This window comes from Vulpes vulpes, chromosome 13 (genome assembly GCF_048418805.1).
Source record: "Vulpes vulpes isolate BD-2025 chromosome 13, VulVul3, whole genome shotgun sequence".
NCBI lineage: Eukaryota > Metazoa > Chordata > Mammalia > Carnivora > Canidae > Vulpes > Vulpes vulpes.
In genome coordinates, this window is record NC_132792.1 from 61,225,788 (window position 1) to 61,251,972 (window position 26,185).

General features: G+C 33.8%; 1 protein-coding gene across 4 annotated transcripts in view; it reads right to left on the reverse strand.

Annotated features, from left to right (window-relative positions):
• Positions 1-26,185, reverse strand: part of C13H8orf34 (chromosome 13 C8orf34 homolog) — a 395,548-nt gene that overhangs the window by 21,641 nt on the left and 347,722 nt on the right. For 2 of the 4 annotated variants that reach the window (XM_026012273.2, XM_026012281.2), the window contains exons 12-14: positions 23,316-23,409; positions 4,885-4,944; positions 938-1,932 (exon numbers count right to left, since the gene is read on the reverse strand). In XM_026012273.2, the coding sequence (XP_025868058.1) occupies positions 1,925-1,932; positions 4,885-4,944; positions 23,316-23,409 (162 nt within the window). In that variant the 3' untranslated portion in view covers positions 938-1,924. Of the gene's footprint in view, positions 1-744; positions 885-937; positions 1,933-4,884; positions 4,945-23,315; positions 23,410-26,185 lie in introns of those variants that run through there. The other 2 variants (XM_072734592.1, XM_026012287.2) reach the window with 2 other exon arrangements.

A 26,185-nucleotide genomic window follows, 5' to 3' on the forward strand; every position in this document is an offset into this window, starting at 1 on the left:
CCCCGTCTCCCAATCTCTGTGAAAGGACAGAAGTCAAACTGGATCAGCAAACCCAAATGAGTTTTACATGAGTCAATGCCCCTTCCTGTTTTTTATAAATTTCCATTTCCCTGAGTCCACTCAAGCTCTGGCAATTTCCATCCTTACTGCTTCTCTCTTCCTTTGAAACATGCAGTCTCCTCTACACAAATGGAAGTTGAATTCAGTTCATGCTGGACCCTCTTCTCTATTGCAATAGACTGTCACTGATTCATCCGTCCTTACTACTTTTTTTTTCTTAAGATTTTATTTGTTTATTCATGAGACAGAGAGAGAAAGAGAGAGAGAGAGAGAGAGAGAGAGAGAGGCAGAGACACAGGCAGAGGGAGAAGCAGGCTCCATGCAGGGAGACTGACGTGGGACTTGATCCTGGGTCTCCAGGATCACGCCTTGGGCTGAAGCTGGCGCTAAACCACTGAGCCACCCAGGCTGCCCTGTCCTTACTACTTTAACTAGTGTCCAGTTTTGTATGTCTTTGGTAGCATTTTCAGCAATATACACTCTGATATCCTGGTTAATCTGATTCCTGAGGTTGGTGTGGTGCTTAAGAGAGTGACTATCACAAGGAAAAAGTCAGTGAGCAAGAGGCAAAAATTGATCAAGTGAAGGTAGGAGCAAAATATGGCTCAGATGAAGGCATCAGGGATGACATGTTTTAAAGAAAGACTATTCCTAATAAAGAAAACATTTCAATCCTTAGTTGAATATTTTTGAAGATAATCTTTATTATAAGTTCCTTTAAATAGAGGAGTGTCTGGAGGAGTCTCTGGTCCCATAAATTCTCTTGCCTTCTTTCTTTTCTGCTCAAAAACACAATGTTTTCTAAGCCTTTAACTTGTTTCCACCTATAAAAACCAATACAATTTATGAAAATAAGTCTCAAGATTCTGTACACATGTAAGTGTTAATGTAAGAAAATTTATTATATTATTTGAGTTAGGAATATAACTTCATTCATACAATCAGAATTTCTTTGTTTATTCTTTAGCCATGTTCTGGCCTTTAATATTGTTTCTTTGACAGTAATACAGGCAATTTTATAATTTAGCCATATGCTTTAAGGTCCAGAAAACAAACTTAGATTAAGACAAATAAGATAAAACAGACAATAGAGATACTCAGTAGATTTACTTAGATCCATTCACTTAGCATCAGTGCATAATATATTTCAAAAGCGAGCATATATCAAATGCAAAATGGATAATCTTAATTGGATTCAGTAATTGGATAAATGGTCAAACAATTTTCACTGCATATGCTTTGGGGCATGCATTTCATTCCTTGTTGATTTGCTTTATTGAATTAACATGTTAATTATTAGTTTTGGTAGGAACAGGGAAGATAATCATAGGAAGGAGCAGTAGTAGAGAATATGTCTCTTGCTGCTGCATGAAACACACATGGCAGGTGATGATACCAAACAGTTAACTCCTAGAGAGACCTAAATGGCACATCTTGGCACATGTGGATAAGTATAATGTTTATTAATCTAAAAAATGAGAAAATATTATAAAAATATAAGAAGTAGAAAATCCTACACAAGTTAAAATACAGAAAAATTTTAAGCAAAGTTATTTGAATCAGGCAATATTTAATGTATCAAATAGTAATCTTAATAACTAGGTATAAAGTAATCTAAACCCAGGACACTAACCATGTCAAAAGGCAGCAGACATCCTGACCTCCCCAGAATCCTTTGCCAGGGTTAGTGTTCTCTGATTACACATTTAGGCACCCCCTGGTTACAAGAGTACTTGTTTATTATTGATATTATAAAAATAACCATTCTCTAAATGATTACACATAGTAAATAAAATTAGAACTATACATAAGGATTTGAATAATTGCAATTTCTTTAAAGGACCACCTGCAACTTCTGCCTGCTTCAGAGACCTGAAGGGGAGAAAAAAAAGAAAAAGAAAATGTGCTTAATAATACATCTACAGTGCAGCATATTAAAAAGAAAGTTTGGGACCTTAATGCTTTCCTCTACTCTGTATGAACTTTTACAATGGCACCAACCTTAGGGTACCATCTCCGTCAACAGTATTTTGCTGGCAGGGTGTTCATTTCTGGTATCTGTATAAACCCTTTTTGTATATATAATTAGAAATAGATATTCCACAGATATCTGGGACTGTTAAAATAGATTGGCTTCTCTCCCTCCTACAGGAGAGAGCCAAGGGAGAAATACAGCCAATGAGAAATGCTTGTAAGGGATGTACACAATCACTATCTCAGAAGGAATGTTGAAAGCTGAATTTAGGAAGCCAGAATGGCATAAGATAGATCAGACTGTACAAGTCCTTACTTTAGTACTGGAACTGTGTGCCTATACTGCTTCATTGAAAAGAATTCCTTTATTTTTTTCCTAGAAGAGTATGATTAGGATGGCAAGGGAGATTATCCATGCTCCTAGAATATCTTATCTATTGTTTCTGCTTTGTTACATTTAATATATTAATTAATTTAAATATTCAATATTTAATTAGTATATTAATACAATTTATTATATCTAATATTTCTGATTTGCCCAGTAGACCATAAACACTTTGAAAGAAAAATATCTCCAGCTTACAGGACCTGAAAGAATATTTTGCACATGGTGTTTGCTCAATAAGTATTTGTTTGATGGGAAAGAGGAAGAGGAAAAAGGGAGAAAAAGGAAAGAAGGGAATCCAGTTATTCTTGCACATACTTTTCTCTTTCTGGAATGCTTTGCTTACCCCAACCAACTCCCACTAACTCCCTTGACTCTAACTAACTCCTACTCCTTTAGGACTTAGTCTTAAATATCACTTTCTCTAGGCCCTGTGGCTGCTCATCAAGGTAGAAGTCTCCTGCTCACTCTAATGTTTACAAAATGATAATCTGCAATGTTTTAAGTAAATCATGTTCAGTGTGTGATTTCATCATTCAATAAGCTTTTTCACATATGATAGCGACATGTTATTCTCTGGCATAGTTCCTGTTTCATGTGAGGTCTTTATTAAATATGAATCAAATGAATGATTTATTCACTTAGATCTCTTGGATAGAAGGGCTGTATACCTACATGTTATACAAAGAACATGCGGAGGACTAAAGAAAAGAAGAACAGGATCTCTGTGTTCCTACGATGGTAGAATTATTATGTGGAAGAGAGATAAAATTTTGCTTGTGATACAAATAGAGCCAGAAAGAAGGCAGCTACAAGGACTCAGATTTTGGAGCAAAGGGAGTAATTTCATTTAAAGTAGGTTTTAAACATTTTTGTACAACTTAAGCAATACTATTTGCTTGCTTGTTGTCTTTTTCACCATACTGGGTGTTACATCCCCACAACTTATTTATTTCATGATTGAAAGTTTGTGCTTTTTGACCACCTTCATCTGTCTTGCTCAATCCCTGCCTCTGGCAATCACCAATTTGTTTTCTGTACCTGTGAGCTTGGTTTTTGTTGTTGTTTAGATTCCACATATAAGTTAGATAAGATATTATTTGTTTTTCTATGTTTGACTTATTCCAATTAGCAAAATATCCTCAAGTTCCATCTATGTTGTTGCAAATGGCAAAATTTCATTCTTTATGGCTGAATAATATTCCACTGTATACATATATCACATCTTCTTTATCCATTTATCTATCGATAGGAACTTAGATTTTTTCCATATCTTGGCTACTGTAGATACTGCATGGAACATGGGGATGCAGATGTCTTTTTAAGACATTTTTGTCTAAAATCATTCATACTGTATTCTGAAGACATAAATATATGATTTTGTATGTCTATGCATTGCATATGACAAAAGATGAACTATATATTTAATATACTGTTTTATGACTCACTTTTTAATGTAACATTATTATAAGAATGCTTATATATCAGAATATAGATTCATCCAGTTAATATCAGTATAAACATGTTATTTATCCAGTGAATGTCTTTCATAAGACATATAATATTCCATTATTAGATTGCTATACTTTTTTAATCAATCTTCATTTATTGGTCATTGGCTTGTTCACATTTTTTCATATTTTCCATGTTTTAATATAAAACATTTTTTGTTTTATTATTTTATTATAAAATATGTGCAATGAACATAATATTCTGATAACTACACAGTAAGGCATTGCATAAATTATTTATTTAGGTAATTTATTAGTATAGAATTATTAGGTCAATGAGCAATTAGACCAGAATAAAATTGAATGAGCAGCCACAGGAGGTAGTATACTTCCCATTACTTAAGATATTGAAGTAAAGTTTGAATATCTATTTTGCAGGGGCATTGCAGAGAAGTGATCAGCATTAGATCAGAAGAGAAATAGATAATTCTAAAATTCTTTCCAATTTTGATATTCTATGATTCTGTGAGTGCTAAGGACAAACTCAACCTTTTGCTTCTCTTCTCTCTGTGACACATTTGAGAGAAGAAACTATGAGTTATTCACGTTCTATATCCAGTTCATGTAGTAGCCTCCTGTCCATGGATATAAAAGTGTTCTGTATTTTGTATCTCTAGGAGATACTTAATGGTGTCTATAAAGTACATGATCTTCACTCAGTGGGGGAGTATGTTTTCATCTCTATTCTCTCTAAAAGTGATTTTTCTGCCAAGGAGAAGGGATTTAAATTCCCATCCCACTTCCTCAACATGGGAGAATACAGATTCAATGAGAATCCTGAGATCTATAGAACATCACAAAAAGAGAAAGAAAACATCATGCAGAGTAGGAGGGAAATCACTTTCTCATTACAGATCACAGGAACCATGCATTTAAAAAATCTGAACTTGGAGCCATTGTAGATAGTCCCCATAATTATCTGACATTGATATTAAGTGCCCTGAGCAAACATACCAGAGTAGACCAGTGTAGGACAAGAAGAGCATGGAACACAGAGGAGAAGATCAGCAGAACCTGCAGCAGTGAAAGAAAAAGAGGTAATATGCTGGACCAGGAAAAAAAAATCTATTAAACACAATTCCCTAGCAGTTTAAACAATTTCTAGTGAAGATTAATTGACATAATATCAAAAAAGTATACTTAGAGTATATAGTGACCTGCAATCACATATAAGTTAACTGCTTAATGGTGGGTATAATCTTATTCCATACTCCAGTCGTTTTCAATTCAAATGGCTGCTGATCTTTAAATAAAATCCAGGGCAAAATGCCCTCCAGATAGTGTCACAAATATATATGTGGATTTTGAAAAGATCTCACATAAATGACACAAAGACAGTAACATTGTTCAGGTGGCTACCCTACTAAAACTTAGTCAGGATTAGATATATACACATCACAGGATTGTGATTCTATCACACTGGAAATTTAATGTCATCATCACAAAGTTATTATGAGATTTATAATAGCAGTGCATCCAAGCATATTTACACACTATTCATAATACCTGGCACCTAACATTACATGCTAAATGTAATTCCTCTGAATGCAATCCTTAGGCAGAAGAGCAGTGCCTGATGGGACAAAGAGACAAGAGTATTCTAGTTTAAAAGAATGCAGAAATAGAATGGAGGATAAAAGCAGGTGAAATAAAGGGATATAAGCAACTCCACATTTCTTGAAGAGAAAGGAAATAGATTAAGTCCAAGTTTTCCAAAGCAGATCTTGGAATGCTAGCCCTGCATGGTGTTAATATGAATGATCCACAGAAAAATGGTTCCTCAGTCGAAGAATTTTGGACAGCAACATACCATATCTGCTTTCTGGAAGATCAAAATAAACACCAGCATATTAAATAAAGGCTCCTAGAAGCCCTATGTAACTTGATATTATCAAAGTTAAATAAATAAAGTTATGTACTAAATAAATAAAACTATATAACCTGATATTTATCGAAGTTATTTGATATTAGATTTTCATATAATTCATTTTTTAAAGAAATCTATAGAGATCCATTGGTAATTTCTGTTCCCACTGGAATCAAAGACTTATATCAATGCAATTGCCATTTTACATAATTCAACAAAAATTGAAAAAGCATAGGTTTTGTGCTCAGACAGACCTGAGTTCAAATTCTGATTCTACCCCTTCCTATATACATGACTTTGAGCAAATTAGCTCAGTATCCCCCTCAGAGGATTTTACAACCTCTGACCTTTTACAACCCTAACCTTAACCCTAACCCTAACCCTAACCCTAACCCTAACCCTAATCATCAAGTAGTGGATGTTTGGCAGTTTTGCAGTATTCAAATCTGGATAAATAAGAACTACAAAAAAATTTGGACTGAAAGCAATGATTTTATGTGGAAAGTGGATGCTGAATAAAGCTGGAGAAATTGATAAACCTTTAGAAATCTTACACATGGAAGGGTTTTAAATGAAGTAATACGATGCATTCATGTTTGAATGTTCTCTATCACCCAAAGATATAAAAGTGTTTGCAAGAGAGCAATTAAATTAATGCTCTGTATTAGTAGTTCTCAACCTTTAGTGTATCAGAATCATCTGCCAGACTTCACTACTAGCGTTTCTGATTTAGCAGTCATGGAATGGAGTCCAAGGAAATTGCATTTCTTGCGATTCCCAAAGAGATGTTGATGCTAACACTGATTCTGCTGATTTGTGGACCACACTTTATGTATCACAGTTCTGTGTAGCATGGACTTTTGGGTAAAGGATAAAGTCAGCTGTGGTTGGATATATTTGAAGTAAATGGAGTAGTGAAGTGTCTAGGTACAAAATCAGATTGAAGTGTAGATTTAGTCAGAAATAGATAATCTTAATGGCAAAAGGTTTGGGACAGAGAATGGATCACAGTAATCTAAGATTTTAGAGTTAGATGCTATTTCATATTTGACAAGAAAAAAAAATACATTGCCTTAGAAGATCACTATGTTTGAGAGGGCCCAAGAGTTATAACAGTTAAGACATTGGATAAGTCTCTCAAGTAGGAGTCAAGTTTTCCTAATGATAGGATTGAGGCAGGGAGAAAAGCAATGAATCAAATGTAAGCACCTCACACGAAAGAATAGGAATGGTCAGTAAAATTATAGTGACAAGGAAAGAAAGAGGACAGCTGGACAAATGTGTGATGCTACCTCATGGTACTTGACACCTGGCAATTGAAAGGAGCAGCTTCCCCTGGTGAGGGTTATAAGGGTAACAGTATTTTCCAGGAACCATTGCAAATAAGGCCAAAAAAAGGGTGAGTGCATGAAGAGTGTTCTTTGAATAGCACTGACAGACAATCAGTTTGCAAGTAAAATTCAAGTTCCATAGGGCACAGTAGAAAGATCTGGGAAATATATCCACAGTGCTTAAGAAAACAAATATATGAGGAGATTCTATTTTGATAGGGGCAGTGGAGCAAGGCAAAGTGGCCAAGGATAATAGAAATAAAAGACAGAATTAACTGATCTCAAGTTTCTGAATTGAACTTTGGCATAACACTTGCTCTTGTATGGCAACTGACTTGAGTATCCAGCCTTACACTGCTTCCCTCTGTGAAGCAGTACTACTCATCCAGGGGATGGCCTATTATTCCCCCTACTTAGGAGGATTAAGAAATGAAGCACTTTTGGTGGGAGGAAATAAAAGCAAGCAAGAGAGTAGCCATAAAGTGTAGAAATTAAGATAATATTTTTGTTTACAGATTAGAACCTGCTTGCTTACTTCTTTTTTTTTTTTTTTTTTAAATTTATTTATGATAGTCACAGAGAGAGAGAGAGGCAGAGACACAGGCAGAGGGAGAAGCAGGCTCCATGCACCGGGAGCCCAACATGGGATTCGAACCCGGGTCTCCAGGATAGCGCCCTGGGCCAAAGGCAGGCGCCAAACCGCTGTGCCGCCTAGGGTTCCCTGCTTACTTTCTTCTTGAACGCTATCAGTACAGGTTTATTCAGTGAAAAATAGCAACACAAATAACCTGAGGCAGGGATCACAAATGCATATATAAGGAGTGATGTAAATGCTGCATTAATGCTCTATGTTCATTGCAACTCTGACTAAATTATTATTAGGACAAAGGAACGACACACTGAACATAGGAAATGTCATTGAACATATCATGTTTTTTTATGTAGACTAATAAACCATTTATTACATATATTTGTCTATGTTTCTAGACACTCTGGCCTCCCTGAATAATGAGAAGATAGAGACTCAGGCTTGGCCATTCTCAAGTGATCTTCAAAGGTCACTTAAACAATATGAATTAAATTCATTGATTCCTTCATTCGTTCAATTCATTCAGTAAATATTTATTAAGTAAATCAATGATGAATACATAAATATTTATTAAATAAATATGTGTCGAATACTTACAATGTAAAATAGGAACAAGAATAGATTTTCCCTAATAGGTTAATTTTTGGGATTAAATATGTGGAAGTAATTTATAAATTATAAAGCCTTGTGTAACTAGTAGAAAATTTCTGAAAATTATTTTAAATATTAACATGGATAATTCTTTGGGTCCTAATATGAAGGAGAAAGTCCCATATAACATATGTTTAAAAATATAAAGAAAAGCCATGTTTTTGGTCTGAAGAATGTTTAATTATACTGAAGTTGATATATAGTTTTGGGATATTTAGTCAACATTTCAAAACAACTCATTTTGAAGAAATTTGGCAGCCTGCTTTGAACAGTTGTTCTATTTTTAATATCTAACTATGGGATTTAAAACATGTTTAATGTAATTACTAAATGTTATTTATTTTATTCTGTCAAAATTTTAATTTTTATGTTTACCATGTATGCCTCCCTTAATTTTCTGGATGACTTCGTCTGTAGATAACAATTTGGAACACAGTGTAAAATTAAGTAAATCAAGTTGAAGTTTATATTAAAAGCAGATTTTCTAACCAAATGTAACACTGCTTGTTTCTTTATATGTCATTTTTTCTTATTTTCATGCTCTATAGTGTTTTCTTTATGATACAAACTGTGCTCAGTGAAATAATTCCTCTCTTGATACTATCTATACACACATTCCTCCTCTCTCCTTTTTTTTTTTTTTATAAAGAGATGGAATGACATTTTTGGAGAAGAACATATGGCCTTCGATTAAGCTAGAATGTAAATTGCACTTATTGTGTATCCTTGGGAAAAGATATTTAACAGATCTGAGTTTGTAAAACCAGAATAATATCACCTACATATGAAGTTGTCACAAGGATTAAAGGAGATACTACATAGCACATATCACCAAAAATTTAATAAGTGTCAGTCCTCTTCCATTTTCTCTTCTTTTGAAGATACATGCATATCTATATAAGCCTTAAAATGTCAGTTACTCATAATAGGCTTTAAGGAGAAATGGAGTGATATCATTTTAATTACTCAAATAGACTTCATAATTCTATTTTATGTTAGCCTATGGGACAATTTCCCTAATTCATTATTAAATCATATATCTATAAGAATATATGCTTTCTCAGTGAAAAGATTTATTTTTCCACATTTTTTAAGTTCTTAAGTGCTTAGAACTCTTCTTCTATCTTCATATACCCTCTTTATTCTGCCTACACAAATAGTTTCTTCAGCCACAATGCCTATCTTCAGGCGACGATTTCTTGTCAGATCCTAATAACAAATATACTCCAGGTTTATTCTACTTTTAGGAGACTACGGCAGTCAACTTTTAGTCTAACCCAGAGAGTGGAAACATAGCATCTTTTGGAGGAAATAATTTGTTCTTTGGCTTTTTTTCTGTTAGCTTGAGGTAAATAAGCACTTAAGTCTGAAGAAAGATGAAAAAGGAGAGTGAAATGATAAGGTAGGTTGGGCTCAATGATGATATGGCTGCAGGTACACCAATTAGTAAATATGAGATGAACTCTTTCAGCCTCGGAAAATACATATGAACACTGCATAAGATAATCATACCACCCATGAACCCACCCAAGGAAGAAGTCACTCTTTTGGCTCCAAAGTTGGATAAAATCCGTCTCTCCTCTGCTAGTACCAAGGCATATTAGAAGCAGCAAGCTGAATGCAAAAGCCATAGCACAATTAAGAAAATCAGAAAAATGAACTGTTGCTTCATTAGCAAGTAAAAGGCAAACATAATTTGGTGGAGAATCCCGAAGGAAAGCATTCTCTTAACTCCCATGTAGTTAATGCACCTTTGATAGTTACAATCTGAGAACTGAGCAATTGTAGATGCACCTGAGTATAAGCCTTTTCTCTGCAATATATTAGCCTGAGGACCACAGGGAAGGAAGACCTTATAGTCCTCTGACTCCTAGTTTTATCCCACTCCATCATAATGTCTAAAAAAAGAAAATTAGTGTCCCAATGAGCTAATAAAATGACAATTTTGTATGCTCACAATAAAAATATGAGGCCATTAGTCAGTCACAAGTAAGGACCTAGTAAGTGTCTGGGAACAAATTCCACAAAGGAGTAAAAACACAATGTCATTAATAATAACATCAGTAAAGGTAAGTAGAAACCTAATAAGAAGCAAGAGACCAGTCCTGGTGGTTTAGAAGATAAATTGTCCTTTTTTCCCCCACAAATAGAAACCATTTTATATGAATATCTTTAGTATAAAAGTAAAAACTCAGGATATACTAATATTTAGCAAGCATATACTGTGTGTCCAGCACTATGTTTGGCACAAATTAAAGCAATTAAAAAATAAATATTTTCTTAGTCTTTGTAAACTAAATGCTATTACTTGAAAATATTCTGATTTTGCCACATTTACTGAAATATATTAGAGTTAAAAATTTTAACATCCAGGATTGGTTGGGTGAATTATACAGATAGAGCATCAGGGATCTACCAAAATAATAACGTATTAATTGGTCAATATCTGGAAGAACAAGAAAATAAACAGAAATGAGCATGGAATTTGAGGATATCGTTCCTCTAAAGGTATCTACCAGTTGCAGAAGAAAGTCCTTAGAGGCTGACAACTTGCAAAAGATTCAGAGGCAGACAGAACAAAAATTGAGGATCCAGACTTACGAGGAAGATGACCCATATTAATTCCCTAGGCTTGGGGTTGCTACTCTGATGGGCCACATGATAAGAATAAGGGCAAAATAGAAACAAACCAGCTCTCTCAATAAATAAAATAACATTTAAAATCTTCTGAACTTTTTGTTGAATTCAAATAATCTAGGATTGCTAGTACCCCAGAAACAAAGTAAAATCCTATCTGTAAGAAGATAACATCATTGTAGGTCTCAAATCATCTTTGTAATTTGTCATATACATTTTCAGCACCTAATCAAAAATAAACAGATATACATAGTGACAAGACCATGTGATAAAATAAAACAAGAGAAAATAAGAGATAATAGAAACAGACTCACAAGGAATCAGATAATATATTTAAATATAGATTTCAAAATAAGTATGGGTAGTAAGAAATGAAAGACAATATTTAGGGTTTTTGGATATAACTAGAAATTAAAAATAAATACATGAAAATGCTAAAATACATATAGTAAATGAAAGTTGAAAGTCAACATATGTGTTAAACAGCAGATTTTATAGCATTAAAGAGAGAAATGATAAACTTGAACATAGATCAGAATAAAACTTCCACAGTGATACATAGAAACAAATGGATGGAAAATGGAGGTAGGGTGCATTTTGCATACATTTAGAATGTCTAACATATGTTAATTGCTGGCCATGGTAATTTTAAAACATAACCCCCACATTCCTTTACATTTTTCCCATCACTTCCTACAACTATGTCCATTGCCCTTGAATCTATAATCTGTGACTGCATAACCAACAAAATAAATTAATTAATTAAAAAAGAGACATCACTACAGGACTGGAACATATTTTTTCTAAAAGCTATGAGTATATTATAAATACTTTGTGAGAATGAATTTGAAAATTCAAATGAAATGAGCAAACCTCTAGAAAAATAAAGATTACCGAAACAGTCACAAGAGGAAATAGAAAATTGGAGTAGTCACATAGCCATTAGAGTCATTAAATTCATAGTTAGAAATTCTTCACATGAAGAAATTTTGAGGCCCATATATAGCTCCACCATGGAATCTCTCTAATCATTTAAAAAATAATTCAATGTTACACAAACATTTCCAGAGAATCCATCAGGAAATATTCCCCAACCTATTTTATGAAGCTAGCTAATGTTGATTCAAAAACATAACAGTAGAATTGTGATAAAGGAAAATCTTTTTTGCCCAAATAAGCCAAAAGAATCATAAATATAGAGATAAAAATCCTAAACAACTTTTACCAATGTCCCTATCAAGTTAGGTTTATTGCAAAATGCAATCCCAAGTTGGCGCTCAAAAACTAATCCATGAAATTAACCACACTAACATAAGTGAGAGAAATGTTTAAAAATTAATTAAAATGTTTGATAATTTTGACATGTATTCATGATTTTTAAACATTTCAATGGTTTAAGAATGAAAGAAAATTTTCTTAATCTAAAAAAAGTGTATACGCACACACACACACACACACACACACACACAAACCTATAAACCAAATATCATACCTTCATGGTGCAAAATCGAAAGCTTTCCTTCTCAGGAATGACACCCAGTGCTTTCACTTCCTTAGAACATATATCCGGAGGAGGACTTGCTGGAGCATATGGAAGTTTTATTTTTATTTTTTAGGGGACATGAACTGTTTTCCATAATGGGTATACCAATTTACATTCCCATCAACAATGTACAGGGTTCTCTTTTTTCCCACATCTTAAGCAACATTTATCTTTTTGATAAACACTATTCTAAAAGGTGTGAGGCTATATTTCATTCATGGGGTTTGATTGCATTTCCCTGATAATTAGTGATGTTGAGCACCTTTTTATGTACCTGTTGGCCATTTGTATTTCTTCTGTGGAAAAATGTCTATTAAGTTTCTTTGTCCAAATTTTAATTGGGCTATTAGGGATTTTATGTTGTTTTGTTATTGAATTGTATGTATTCCTTATATATTTTGGATATTAATCCCTTAACAAATAGATGGTTTAATAAAAATTCTCAATAAAATAGGTATAAAAGGAAATTCTTCAACTCAATCATGGCCATTTATGAAACTCCCGTGGGTAACAGCATAATCAATGAGAAAAAATGAGTTTTTCCTCTAAGATCTGGTACAAGGCATGCCCATTCTTGCCTCTTCTATTCAAAATAGTACAGGAAATTCTAGCAAAAGCAATCAGACAAGAAAAAGAAATAAAAGGCATCCAAATCAGAACAGAAGTAAAATTATCGCTGTTTGTAGATTTCATAATCCTATATATATAGAAAACCCTAAAGATTCCATGCAAGTACACATGCACACACACAAAATCCTGTTAGAACTAATAAATAAATTCAGTAAAGTTACAAAATACAAAAGCAACATACAAAAATCAGTTGCACTTCTTAAAACAAAAAAGATCTCTCTGAAAATGAAATAAAACAAAAGACAATTCCATTTACAATAGCATCAAAAGAATAAACTACTTAAGAAATTTAATGAAGAAGATGAAAGATCTGTACACTGAAAACTATAAAACCATGCTGAAAGAAAATGTAGAAGGCATGAATAAATGGAAAGATATCCTATGCTGATGGATTTAAAGAATTAATACTGCTAAAATGTCCATACAAAGCAATATACAGACTCAATGAAATCTCTATAAAAACTCCCATGATTTTTCACAGAAATAGAAAACAATTGTAAAATTCTTATGGAACCACAGAAGATTCCTCATAGCCAAAGCAATCTTGAGAAAGAACAGAGATGGAGGCATCACACGTTCTGATTTCAAATGATATTACAAAGTCATAGTAATAAATAGTACGGTACCAGTATAAAAATGGACGCATAGACCAATGGAGTAGAATAGGGAGTCCAGAGATAAGCCAAAGCATATTTGGTCAACTGGTTTTTAACAAGAGTGCTAAGAATGTACAATATACAATAGTCCTTTCACTAAATGATTTTGGGAAAACTGAGTTGCCACATGCAAAAGAATGAAATTGGATCCTTATCTCACAATATACACAAAAATCAACTCATATGTTTTAAACAGTTAAATGTGAGACTGGAAACTATAAAACTCTTAGAAGAAAACAGGGGGAAAACTCTTTGACACTGGTCTTGGCAATCATGTTTTAGACATGACAAAAGCTTGGGCAATAGAAGCAAAATAAGTAAGTGGGACTCCATCGAACTAAAAAGCCTCTGCACAGCAAAGGAAACAGCAAAATAAAAAAGGTAACCTACAGATTGGGAGACAACATTTACAAACCATATTTCTGATAAGGGTTTTAACATAAAAAATACCTAAACATGCATACTTTAAGACTTCAGTCAAGAATTTACTCTAATATTAATTTTCAAAGAATTAAAATTATAAGCTTGAGCTACATATTTTAGTGATACTTAATTGATAGATTAACAACTACACTCAACAACAACAAAGTTTTAAAAAGCACTTCAACAATGATTTATTTCTTCTCCTATAAGTTGGGCTGTACTAATTGTCCATGTTTGCCTTCTTTGCATAGTAAAGAAAATAATTTCTTAAAGGTTTATTTATTTATTTATTTATTTATTTATGCCTACAATAGACTCATTTTACTTTATTTTTATTTTTTAATTTTTTTTATTTCAAGTTTTTATTTAAATTCCACTTTGTTAACATACACTGTAATATTAGTTTCAGGACTAGAATTTAGTGATTCATCACTTAAAACATGCAGTTCTCCTTCCAAGTGTCCTTTTTTTTTTTTACTTTTTATTTTTATTTTTTTTTATTTTATTTTTTTATTTTTTTTAAACTCTTTTTTTATTTATTTATGATAGGCACACAGTGAGAGAGAGAGAGAGAGGCAGAGACACAGGCAGAGGGAGAAGCAGGCTCCATGCACCGGGAGCCCGACGTGGGACTCGATCCCAGGTCTCCAGGATCGCGCCCTGGGTCAAAGGCAGGCGCCAAACCGCTGCGCCACCCAGGGATCCCCCCAAGTGTCCTTCTTAATACCTATTATTAACCCATTTAACCCACCTCCCCCTCCTCCCCTCTAGTAACCCTCAGGTTGTTCTCTATAGTTAACAGTTTGTTTTCTAGTTTGCCTCCCTCTTCCCCTGGTCCGCCACTTTCTTCCATTCTGTGACTTAGATTCCACATATAAGTGAAATCAGATGGCATTTGCCTTTCTCTGACTTATTCTGCTTAGCATAATATACCGTAGCTCCATCCACATCATTGCAAAGTAAGATTTCATTCTTTCTTATGGCTGAGTAATATTCTATTATATGTTTAAAATGGCATGTCTTGGGGTGTCTGGGTGTCACAGTGGTTGAGAGTCTGTCTTCAACTCAGGTCGTGATCCCAGAGTCCCAGGATCAAGTCCCACATTGGGTTCCCAGTGAGTAGCCTGCCTTTCCCTCTATGTTTCTGCCTATCTGTGTCTCTCATGAACAAATCAATAAAATCTTAAAAAATAAAAGGAATGTCTTAGGGAGATGATGATCTCTGTTTGAAATAGCACTAGAGCATAGGTAGTTTAAAAACTAGTTTTCTTCTCATCAAGTTAAGAAATGTGTAAAGGGCCAAGCATCTGGGCCTCCTCATCATTTGTGCTGGTGTTATCCAAAGGTATGAATATGAACGTTCTTATCAGAGCTCCTCCCTATGTAAAGATTTCTCCACTGTTTATTTTACCAATTCACATTTCTTATCCTTATAATTTGCACCCTCTGTGTTGTTTTTGTGACTTACCTTTCCAGACTTATTATTCTCTGATTCCCTGTGTCTAGTGTTTTTCCCTAAAAGTATGAATTGCTAATTTCCTGGGCCACCAAACATAACCAATGTTCTTCCTACATTGGTGTCCTTGCCCTGTGTTATTCTTGCTCATATGCCATTTTTGTTCATCCCTGTACTTCAAAATCCTACCCATTTCTTAGTTCAAACACCACTTCTTCATTAAGATCTTTCTAATTGTATGTTCTTATTTCTTTAACATTAGATTTATCTCTTAAGAAATAGTATACCTTATGCTACAGATGCTTATGCACTTCTCTTTACTAGAGAAAAGAGATCTTAACCTTTTTAAAAATTTTTTGTATCTCCCATGCCATAGAGCCCAACACAGAACAGTTTCTCACTAATGTGTCTTAAAATTTAAGATTCATAAACACGATTCTAAGGAGGTAATTTGGTCTACAGAACATATGGAACATATTGGAGAACCTTAACTAAAAAAAAAAAAAAACTAATTTGGGTCAAAAATACTCAAGTCTGTTTAATTTGTGAAAGTGAAGCAGGTCAATGTTACAAAACAAGTCAGGGGACATTATGCAATGGTTTGTCTGGTGTGAAAATGCTGACGTTCTTACAGTAACTGAAAATACACAGAACATAATTCATGGAGAACAAATAGGTTATACTTGTAGCTAGTCAATACATTCTTCTCATTTGTGAAGGATATAACCCATCTAATATAAGACTGCCTATAAGCTAAAACCATCAAGGTTAGAGAATCAACTAGATTTCCCTTCATTTTATTTTCATTATTATATTTTGTAGTGTCAGGCTACACCTAGAGCAAATGGAAGAATATTCCAAGATAAACAAAAAAGTGTTTGGTAAAAGGATTTAAAACATATGCTATTCATTTATAACTTTAATTTTTTTAACCAAAAATTGGACCATGTATCTCTTATTTTCAATTTTAAAGAATTCAACTCCATTTAATATTCTAATCCAAAGACTTCTGTGTCACAAAAGAACTGTTCTGTTCTTTAAATACAGCCTTCTCTGATACTTGTTACAAAGTGTTCTGGCTACTATTACTGCATATGACAAGGAATTGTCAATAAATAAAGCAGGTAAACTTTGTATCTATTCTGATGCATGTAATTTATATATTGCAGAGCAACTTGATACATTTTTCCATTATACTCAATAATAGTTTATTTGATGACATTAAGTTTTGTATATGTTATTAAATATTACCCTTTACATTTTTTCTAGGGAGTTAGAAATCAATTGAATCATTCATATTATCAGGGTTTTTTTTTTTTTAATTTTTTTTTTTTTTTTTTTTATTTACGATAGGCACACAGTGAGAGAGAGAGAAGCAGAGACACAGGCAGAGGGAGAAGCAGGCTCCATGCACCGGGAGCCCGACGCGGGATTCGATCCCGGGTCTCCAGGATCGCGCCCCGGGCCAAAGACAGGCGCCAAACCGCTGCGCCACCCAGGGATCCCTATTATCAGGGTTTTACCACAGACATGGGAGACATTTCAAAGTAAGAATGCCACGTGAATAATTCAGAGGCATTGGCCTCTAAAATTTGCAAAAACTTATTTATAGTCAAATAGATCTCCACAATCACTGTTATAATGGAAAATTACAATTTGATATTAGAATGTTTTGCTTGTAACAGATAATTAACAGTAATTATTAGCTTACTTTTATATTTATTGATTAAAGATCAATCCTTGGATATTTATGATGATAACAGATACCAAACATGCAAATGCCTAATTTATAGGATTTATTGCCCGGCATGAGCTCAGATGCCCTGAATTTTTTAGAAGTTTTAGAATTTTCTGAATACTCACAGAAGATTGAATGTGAAAGTGAGATTAAAAATCAAGATTTCTTTCAGTCTTCAAAAATTACCTAATTATCCAGAAGTTTTTGTCTTTTTTACTTTTAGAGGTCATCTTTCTAGTTATTCTTGTGCTATTTTTATTGTATTACTGTTTTATTATTATTATTATTATTATTATTATTATTATTATTATTTTAATTCTTGGTTGTTTCCTATATGTGTATATCTTTTTTTCTACAAACAGATGTATTGTGTAGGATAATCCAGTTAACCTTTAAATAAGAACAAAATACTGACGTCCTGTCTCACTTCTCTCCTGAGGTACATATTTCTAGTCCCTATTTCTGAGGACACAACCCTAATATTTAAATTTTGAGTTCCAAGTCTCAAGAAGCCCTAACACCTATAATTCACTATTTACTCATTTTGGTCTTTATGTTAGCTACATTCCACTGGCCCTAACACATCCTTTTCTGTTCTTTCATTTGATAGGATGTTAGTACCTGATCTTGGGCTTAGTAAAATAATCAGCTGTGGTATAATAACACCACTCCCTCAAGCATTGCTCAAAAACAAATCTTGGGAGGCAACCTGGAAAGAAGTAACCTGAGGTTAGATTAAAGAGAACAAAGGTCACACCACATCCTGAGTGGACAATAGAATCCTATAGCTGCATTTATTGTATATTTACAACTGAGAGTTTCACAAATATAATGATATGTATAAAGTCCCAAAACTTACTTTACTACAAAATTATTTTTAGTATCTTATCACAAAATTAGGACTTAAGAAACACATAGTATCTGGTTCTATAATCTATTAGGAAGACATCATACTCTCATTCAAATGAAGAGAAAACTAGGCTGATGACATCAGGAAAAATAGAAGAAGTACTTTTGGAATGTGGGTGTAGGGATCTCCAAAAATCTGTTCCTCTTAAAAGCAATGAGAACACTAGCAAACACCAAATCAAATTTTCACAACTCTAGAAATTAACCAAAGGTTTGCAATAAGCCATAGAACATTTATTAAAGAAAAGCAGCTGAATCTCAATGAGAACTGTGAGCTGTGTGGGATTTTTAACTTACCCATCTTCTGAGTTCCCCCAGATGTCCCATCTCTAGAGAATTGTCATGATTTGATCTATATAGAAGCTGTCTGCAAAATCTTCACTTGAATGTTTTTTCTTTGTCCTGGATTAGAGCTTACTAAGTTAGAAACTCAGTCTCTATGGCATTTGTCAAAAACAATTAGAGGCAACAGTTCTACACAGCAGGCACCTGAGGCAGTGATACCATTGTAGCAAACAAGGGGTTCACAAAAAAAAAAATTAAAAAGAAAATCTAGTGGATGAGATGCCCATAAGAAGCTTTCAAAAGATCTGACATATTCCTGAGAATCTAGAAGGCCACACATGTGTGTAGTATTATGCATCTGTCCAGGAAAAACCTAATAAGGCTCTATCTCTTGCCTCTGGTTGACCTAGAAGCTCTGTGTAAGTCAGGTTGTAAAGTGCTGGGGTATCCATTGCATTCCTCAATACCCTGTCCAGGCATTAGCTGACCACTAAGCTACTATGCAGAGCCTTCAAACAAAAAGTAGCAAGGGTAATAACAACAAGAAAAAACAATAATAGACTAAAAATAATGTTTACTTTGATTATTGAAGATTCTCAAAGTTTATGAACATAATATTATATTAATAATAAGCTATACTTGTACAGCAATTGACAAAGTATATTCACACCCACCATTCTGTTTGATCTTAACTCAAATCCCAGCAATTCAGTCATGGTAAAGTAGCACTTTGCCTTATTTTTTTATCCTATAGACTCATTTTTTAAGATTAATGACTAAATTTGGACTAATTTATGCCATCACACTTTGCATCTACTATTTGTCATATTTTTCTTTGCATTTTTCTTCTATTGTTGTTTTAGCTTGGTTTTTCAAGTTTTAAAACTCCATTGTATGATTAGAGGGTGCAGGTTGGTTTGTCAGTAGCTATTTTATGATTTTGTGTCCATATATATGTTTAACCTACTGACTGGAGGGCCTGTACCTCTATTTCATTCTACATTTATACTTTCATATTTCAGCCTTCTTTTTCCATTCTCATATTTTACATCCAAATTTAACATACAGATGGGAAAAGCTGCCTAGAGAAAGAAAGTCCCAAATCTAACAATACTATTGAGACAATTCTGAAAACACAACCCTTTGATCAATTGGACTTTTCATTCCAGTAGTTCTTAATATTTAGAATAATCAAGGTTCACCTGAGGAGTTTATTTAAAAAAGCTGAAATCAGAGATTCTGATTCAATAGGTCTGAAGTGAAGCCCAGGAATATGAGCATCAAACAGTACACCAGCAGATTTAAATATCTGAGATATGAGTTATTTAGTGACTTCACACTATAATCTAAGAGATTAAAAATAAATGTACCCCTCATACGAGTTTTTTAAAATTGTGATTTATACTTTTAAACAAAAGCAGAATTAAAGAAAAAAAACCCGGGATGCCTGGGTGGCTCAGTGGTTGAGCTTCTGCCTTTGGTTCAGGGTGTGATCCTGGGGTCCTGGATCCAGTCCTCCATCGGGCTCCCCACAAAGAGCCTGTTTCTCCCTCTGCCTATGTCTCTGCCTCTCTTTCTGTGTCTCTCATGAATAAACAAATAAAATATTTTTTAAAAATCTACTTAATTAAGGGCTCTGCTTATCTTATTTATAATAAAAGTTTTTTTTTAAAAGCTTCCTGTTTAATGACTCAAAACATCTTTTCCTTAAAGGTATCTTTTATAAAACTTATTTGAGCTGTCTTATTCTAAAATGATGCAATAAGAAATATGCACCACTATGAAGATCCTCACATTATTTGGAAACTTTCTGCCATGATAATTTTGTCTCAGGAGAAATGATAAAATTCTATAAAATTACCTAGGTATAATTTATAGAAAGCTGACTCAAGAAATAGGTGTTACTGTTGGAATGATGAATCTTGTCCTTTTCCTCATTCATAAATTTCAAATATATGAGCCTTTAGACTCTAAATCATATGTTGGGTCCACAAATATTTATGTTATCAATTTTCTTTCATGGAGAAAATCAAGAGGTAGATGGTCTGTACATATCTTGCTATTTCACATACCATATGCATTGAGTACAAGCATCACTGGAGATGTTAGTGCCTCAGTGGCTCCATCTTACACTTGTCCCAGCACCTGAATGTTGGATGCTGTTCTTGAAAAGTATTTGCCTCTCTGTGCTATGAGTTTGGCTACAATGCTAGCTGCATTCCATTTCCAGATGGCTCTTATTACTACCTAATTATTTTTAAACTCTGATTTTATTTCAAACAATTTACCATTGTCAAGGGTCACTTCCAAGTACAACATTGCTGAAATCAAATATTTTTGGTTCTAGGTCTATGGTTAGGAGAATTTAAGAATGGTCTTTTTAGAGTGATTGATAGACCATATGGCAAAAGTCATGGCTAAACTATAAATCCAATAAAATTTTAAAAGCTATGAATAATTTTTATAATTATTCAGTCACAATTATTTATTTTATTTGTTTAAATTTCCAACTGCCTTGATAAATGAATTAGAAATAATAAAGAAATATATTCCATCATTCATTCATTATTCTGATATTTATCTTACTGTGTATGTCAATATGATAAAACAGATTCTTTCTCTCAAAGACTTTGCAGCCTAGTGAAAGAGGAAGTTGTTGCAACCTATCAAAATTTCATGAAAGTATATGTAGAAAGACAATATAATTAGATGACAAGGGTTAAGAAACTTTGGGGATTTTTTATCTCCTTTGCATTATTAAGCTATTTTTAGACTTAATACTGATTGGAGGCATTGGATTTAAGGGAAAAAAGAAGTTTAAATTTGTACATGGATTAAATACACTATTTTGGTTGATTATGTTCTTGCTCTTAAGTTTTCATTATAAGTTATAGCACATTCATAGCATTAACACACTGTGCATCCTATAAGGATGTTGTTTACCTGGACTTGCTCAATATGGGCACCTATGTGTTGATTCTAATAGAGCAGAATTATATATATTGTCTTTATATAATATGAATACACGGTATCTAGAAGGAGTTTTTATTTATTTTTATTTTTATTTTTTTTAATTTTATTTACTTATTAATGAGAGACACACACACAGAGAGACGGAGAGAGAGAGAGAGAGAGGGAGAGAGAGAGAGAGGCACAGACACAGGCAGAGGGAGAAGCAGGCTCCATTCCATGCAGGGAGCCTGACGTGGGACTTGATCCCGGGTCTCTCCAGGACCACACCCTGGAATGAAGGTGGCGCTAAGTCACTGAGCCACCGAGGCTGCCCTAGAAGGGTTTTTTAAAATGCAATATTTATGAAGGCCTCAAAAGAATTTGGTGAAAATGATTAAATGCAAAGTGTAGAATGAGATTTTATGTATATTTAAATGTGTGGAGGGTAGGAAGGAAGTGTAAGTGTGTTTGCATTTGTTTTCATAAAAGTTTTGGGCCACTATCAGTTCTTTCTTATGAGGGATTCTCTTCTTTGTATCCCCTGCTGCTCTTTTCCTAGATCATTCTACTCAGAATCCCTTGTGCTGAAGATCTTCAAAGTAGTATCTTTATTTTTGTACTTGCTTAAAAGTACAGCGCACTTTCTAAGTCTTTATCAGCTGTTGTCTGAAGAAGGTGTTGTTTCCCTCCAAGTCTATAAAATGTCACCATGGTACCTTGATTCTGGAGTGTGACAGCAGAGTGGCACTTCAGCTCTATGCCTCCTCTGACCTGAGCATTCTGCTTCCCCTCTCCTGGCTGTACTTCTGACCACATAAGCCTACAGCTATGGAAATGGGAGAATATTTCAAAATGCCTTTTAACCTGGAAGAGTAATTTCCAAGATCCCCCTAGGTACAGAAGCATAATGTTAGCTCTGTAACGTAGTAGGTATTTCTGGTAGCTATGGCTTAGGGGAATTATTCATTAATCACTTCACACCAATTATCATGAGAGCTACATTACCATTTACAATTTTTATTTCTCTCTGCAGGCCACTATTGATTTAAAAAAGTAAATTTTGATATGTTATTTTTTTTTAATGATGTTATTTCTATATAGTCCAGACTCCAAACTGTCATCTGGATTGCTGAGCTCATATATCTGACTATGTTAGTAAACCCCCGGGAAGCATGTACTGAGTCATGCCAAAGTAGAGTAATCCATCCATTGTTATGATTATAATCTGGAGATTTAAATCAAGAGCTATATATTCTATTCATCTTAAATACTACGATAATATTAATTTGTTTTGTGAACTTACAACAGTTTCTATGTATATCCACTTATTCATCTAACCAATAATGATATTTCACATATGATGATGAGATGATCCTCAGATACTTAAAAATTTTCTAATAATCCTAAATTATCACTGATACAATTCCACAATATTTATAGAAGATTCACATTCCAAATGGAGACTCCGTGTTGGTCTTCAGGAAGAATCATTCCTTCTTTTGAGATGTTGCCTACTCTTCCTCGCAAAGTCGGTTTGTAGCCTCTGCACCACCATGAAAACATCTCTGAATCAAGATTTAACCTGAAGTAGAACATACCTTCGCCCTAAACAAACCTGAATTTTTTGCAGACGTTTAATGTTATGAAAGGGAAATAACTTCATTGTGGATTTCCTTTGGCTAAAAGCAATTTGTCAGTAAACAGCAATGTCTACTCACGTTTATCTTGTTCTGCTTCTACTCCTTCACTTTCTGTATCACTTGGCAAGATCCATGGCTGGTGAACAACTTGCAATTGCTTTAAAGACTCATCCTGCCAAAGGAAAAGTTCATTATGGATTAAAGTCTAGGTGGATACCATAAATATCAATATGGGTGAACACTTTAGTCTCTATGAATTACATGTTCAAAAAAAAAGATAAGAATTTCCTCACAACAGAGTTCTACATTTAAATTCATTTTCATGTCAAAGTCATGCCATAAACTCTGAACTCACTTTTTTGCATTCCCCTTTTAATAAGATTTAATGTCTTAATAGGAAGAAATATCTAGACTCTGTTCCTTCCTGAATTAATATTTTTATGGAAATCTTGGCAAGCATACTTAGAAATTTAACAATGAAATATTCAACATAAAAATGTGCAAAATGTGCCTGTTTGAAATCAAAGTTTCAAACTCCTTTTAATGAGAATAAAGATTAGTAGGATTTAGAGAACATTCTCAGCTTTACCTTTCAGTAGTACTTACTTCACTGCCTTCTTCCGCTTCTCACTTCCTTATTTTTGTTAATATATTTCTCATACTTCTTGCTCTATATTTTCTATTATTGCTCTAAAGCAGACCCTTATCATCTCCCACCATGACTACAGTAATAGCCATCTATGATGTTTTCTAGGGTCAAGTTCCTTCCTACTTCTCCCCACCAGTTTCCTGCCAGAGTGGGCTTTTGAAGATGCCATATAATGTACTCATTATTTTTTCACAATCCTTCAGTGGCTTCAAAATTCTTAGGATAAAATCTAAACTCAAGGCCCCTCATGATCCATACTTGTCTACCCCTATATACCACCACTTCCATCTCCATCCCACCTCAACTACCACTGCCACTCCAGCTATAGTTTAACTGGTGGCTCTTCAATTTGGTCATTCTGTCTGATATGCCAAGATGTTTTCACATGTTATACTTTCTGCCTACATTTATTTATCTGTCTCACACATTAACACTTCTCCCAAGGCTCAGATGTCATCTCTACTGAAAGGCTTTCTCAGGGAAGACGAAACTACTTCTCTATTCCTTTATTGTACCAACATAATAATTACTGCATGATAATTATCCTTTCGTATTCTCGTGTTTCAGAAATAATGTGAAAAGTCTCCAAGGGCATGGATAACTTTTGTCACTTCTAAATTTCAAACTTATTGACCCATGATTTATAAGAATCTTTTCAAACATATTTTGAAATTTTCAAACAAAATCAGTATGACCTGTCAATTTATTCTTTTGACTTTTCAAATTTATCATCACCTTCCCCCGCTTTCAAAATCTTTTTCTCCAACTTGAAGTGTTTTGTCTATTTTGTTCAGACAAATATTGACAAGATAATAATAAGGGCCCAGAATTCCTGATTTCTAATAAAGATGGTATCACCAAGTATTCAATGTCCAATTTGCTTAAAACAATTCCTGTATGAGAGAAACATCCTTTCTGATTTTCCTTGATTGTGATAGTTACCTCATGAGATGTTCATTCTCAATCTAGAGTTTCAAAAAGCCACAATTTTTCTGGAGTTTGGGAGGGGGACAAGGGATTGAATAGGTGAATCAGAGGAGATATTTTAGGGAAGTGAAAGTATTCTGATATTATAATGGTAAATATAAGACACAAGCATTTGTCACATTTAACTTACTATATATACAAAAGGCTACATATAGAAATATTTATGGATATTTATATAACATGGGTTATTACATACACATATATCTTTCTGCTCTGGCAGCTGAAAAAGCTTAGAAGCAATGACATCCCAACAGTAATGAACACAACTATCACCTAGACCTTGGTTCCTAACACCATTCTCCAATGAAAGAACCAGTACTCTTGAAGAAATTACTAATTCTAGGACTGAGGCAGGAAAGATAACAAGATAAGCCTGAAGCATCTTGTAGTGCCAGAAAGCAAGAAAGTGCTTACATATGCATGTGCGTGCACACACATGCACACACACATACAAACGAAGGATATATCCAAGGGTTAAAGGAACCAACTGAAAAATATGTCAAAGGCTGAAGCTGGAACAATTTATACAACAAAATAAATAAGGTAGCACTGGGTTACTATGCAATATAAATAAATATCTGTGAGTCCATTCTGACAAAAATAAATGACTAAATTAATAGGTAAGAATATATAAATATGCCATGCAAAATGATTTCAAATAATTTATATAGATGCTCTGCTCTTAATGAGGTGGAGAGTAACTTCTCAATCCTTAAGTGCACACTGTGTATGATGACTTTCTATCAGAGTGCAATATGGAAAGGAAGGGGGAGGAGGGGAGAATAACGTTACCATGGAGAAACCTGACAAACACCATGGAAAGCAAAATGATTAAGGTCAACATCAGTAACAATGATTTGTGCTCATCAAATGTGCCCTTGGTAGGATATGATGAAAATGGAATCTGATCTCTACGGTTTTCCTCCTCAAAATACATCACCCCTGTCCAAATAAAAGAAAAGTATCACACAAATCTCACCTGAGCAACAATCAACAAAATATATGGCCAATACTCTTCAAAACTCTTACTATTATCAAACACAAGGGAAGTCTGAGAAATTGTCACAACCAGGAAATGCTTAAAGATATAACTATGCAATATAAAATGATAACTTGGATGGGGTCTTGGAATAGAAAAAGGACATTAGAAGAATCCTGAGGAAACTTAAATAAAATATGGATTTAGTCACTAATAATGTATTAATATTGGTTTATTAATTGTGAAAAATACACTAACATAAGGTATTAATGACAATTAAAAACTAGGTGAGAGGTCTAGAGGAACTCTCTGCACTACTGTCAACAATTTCAT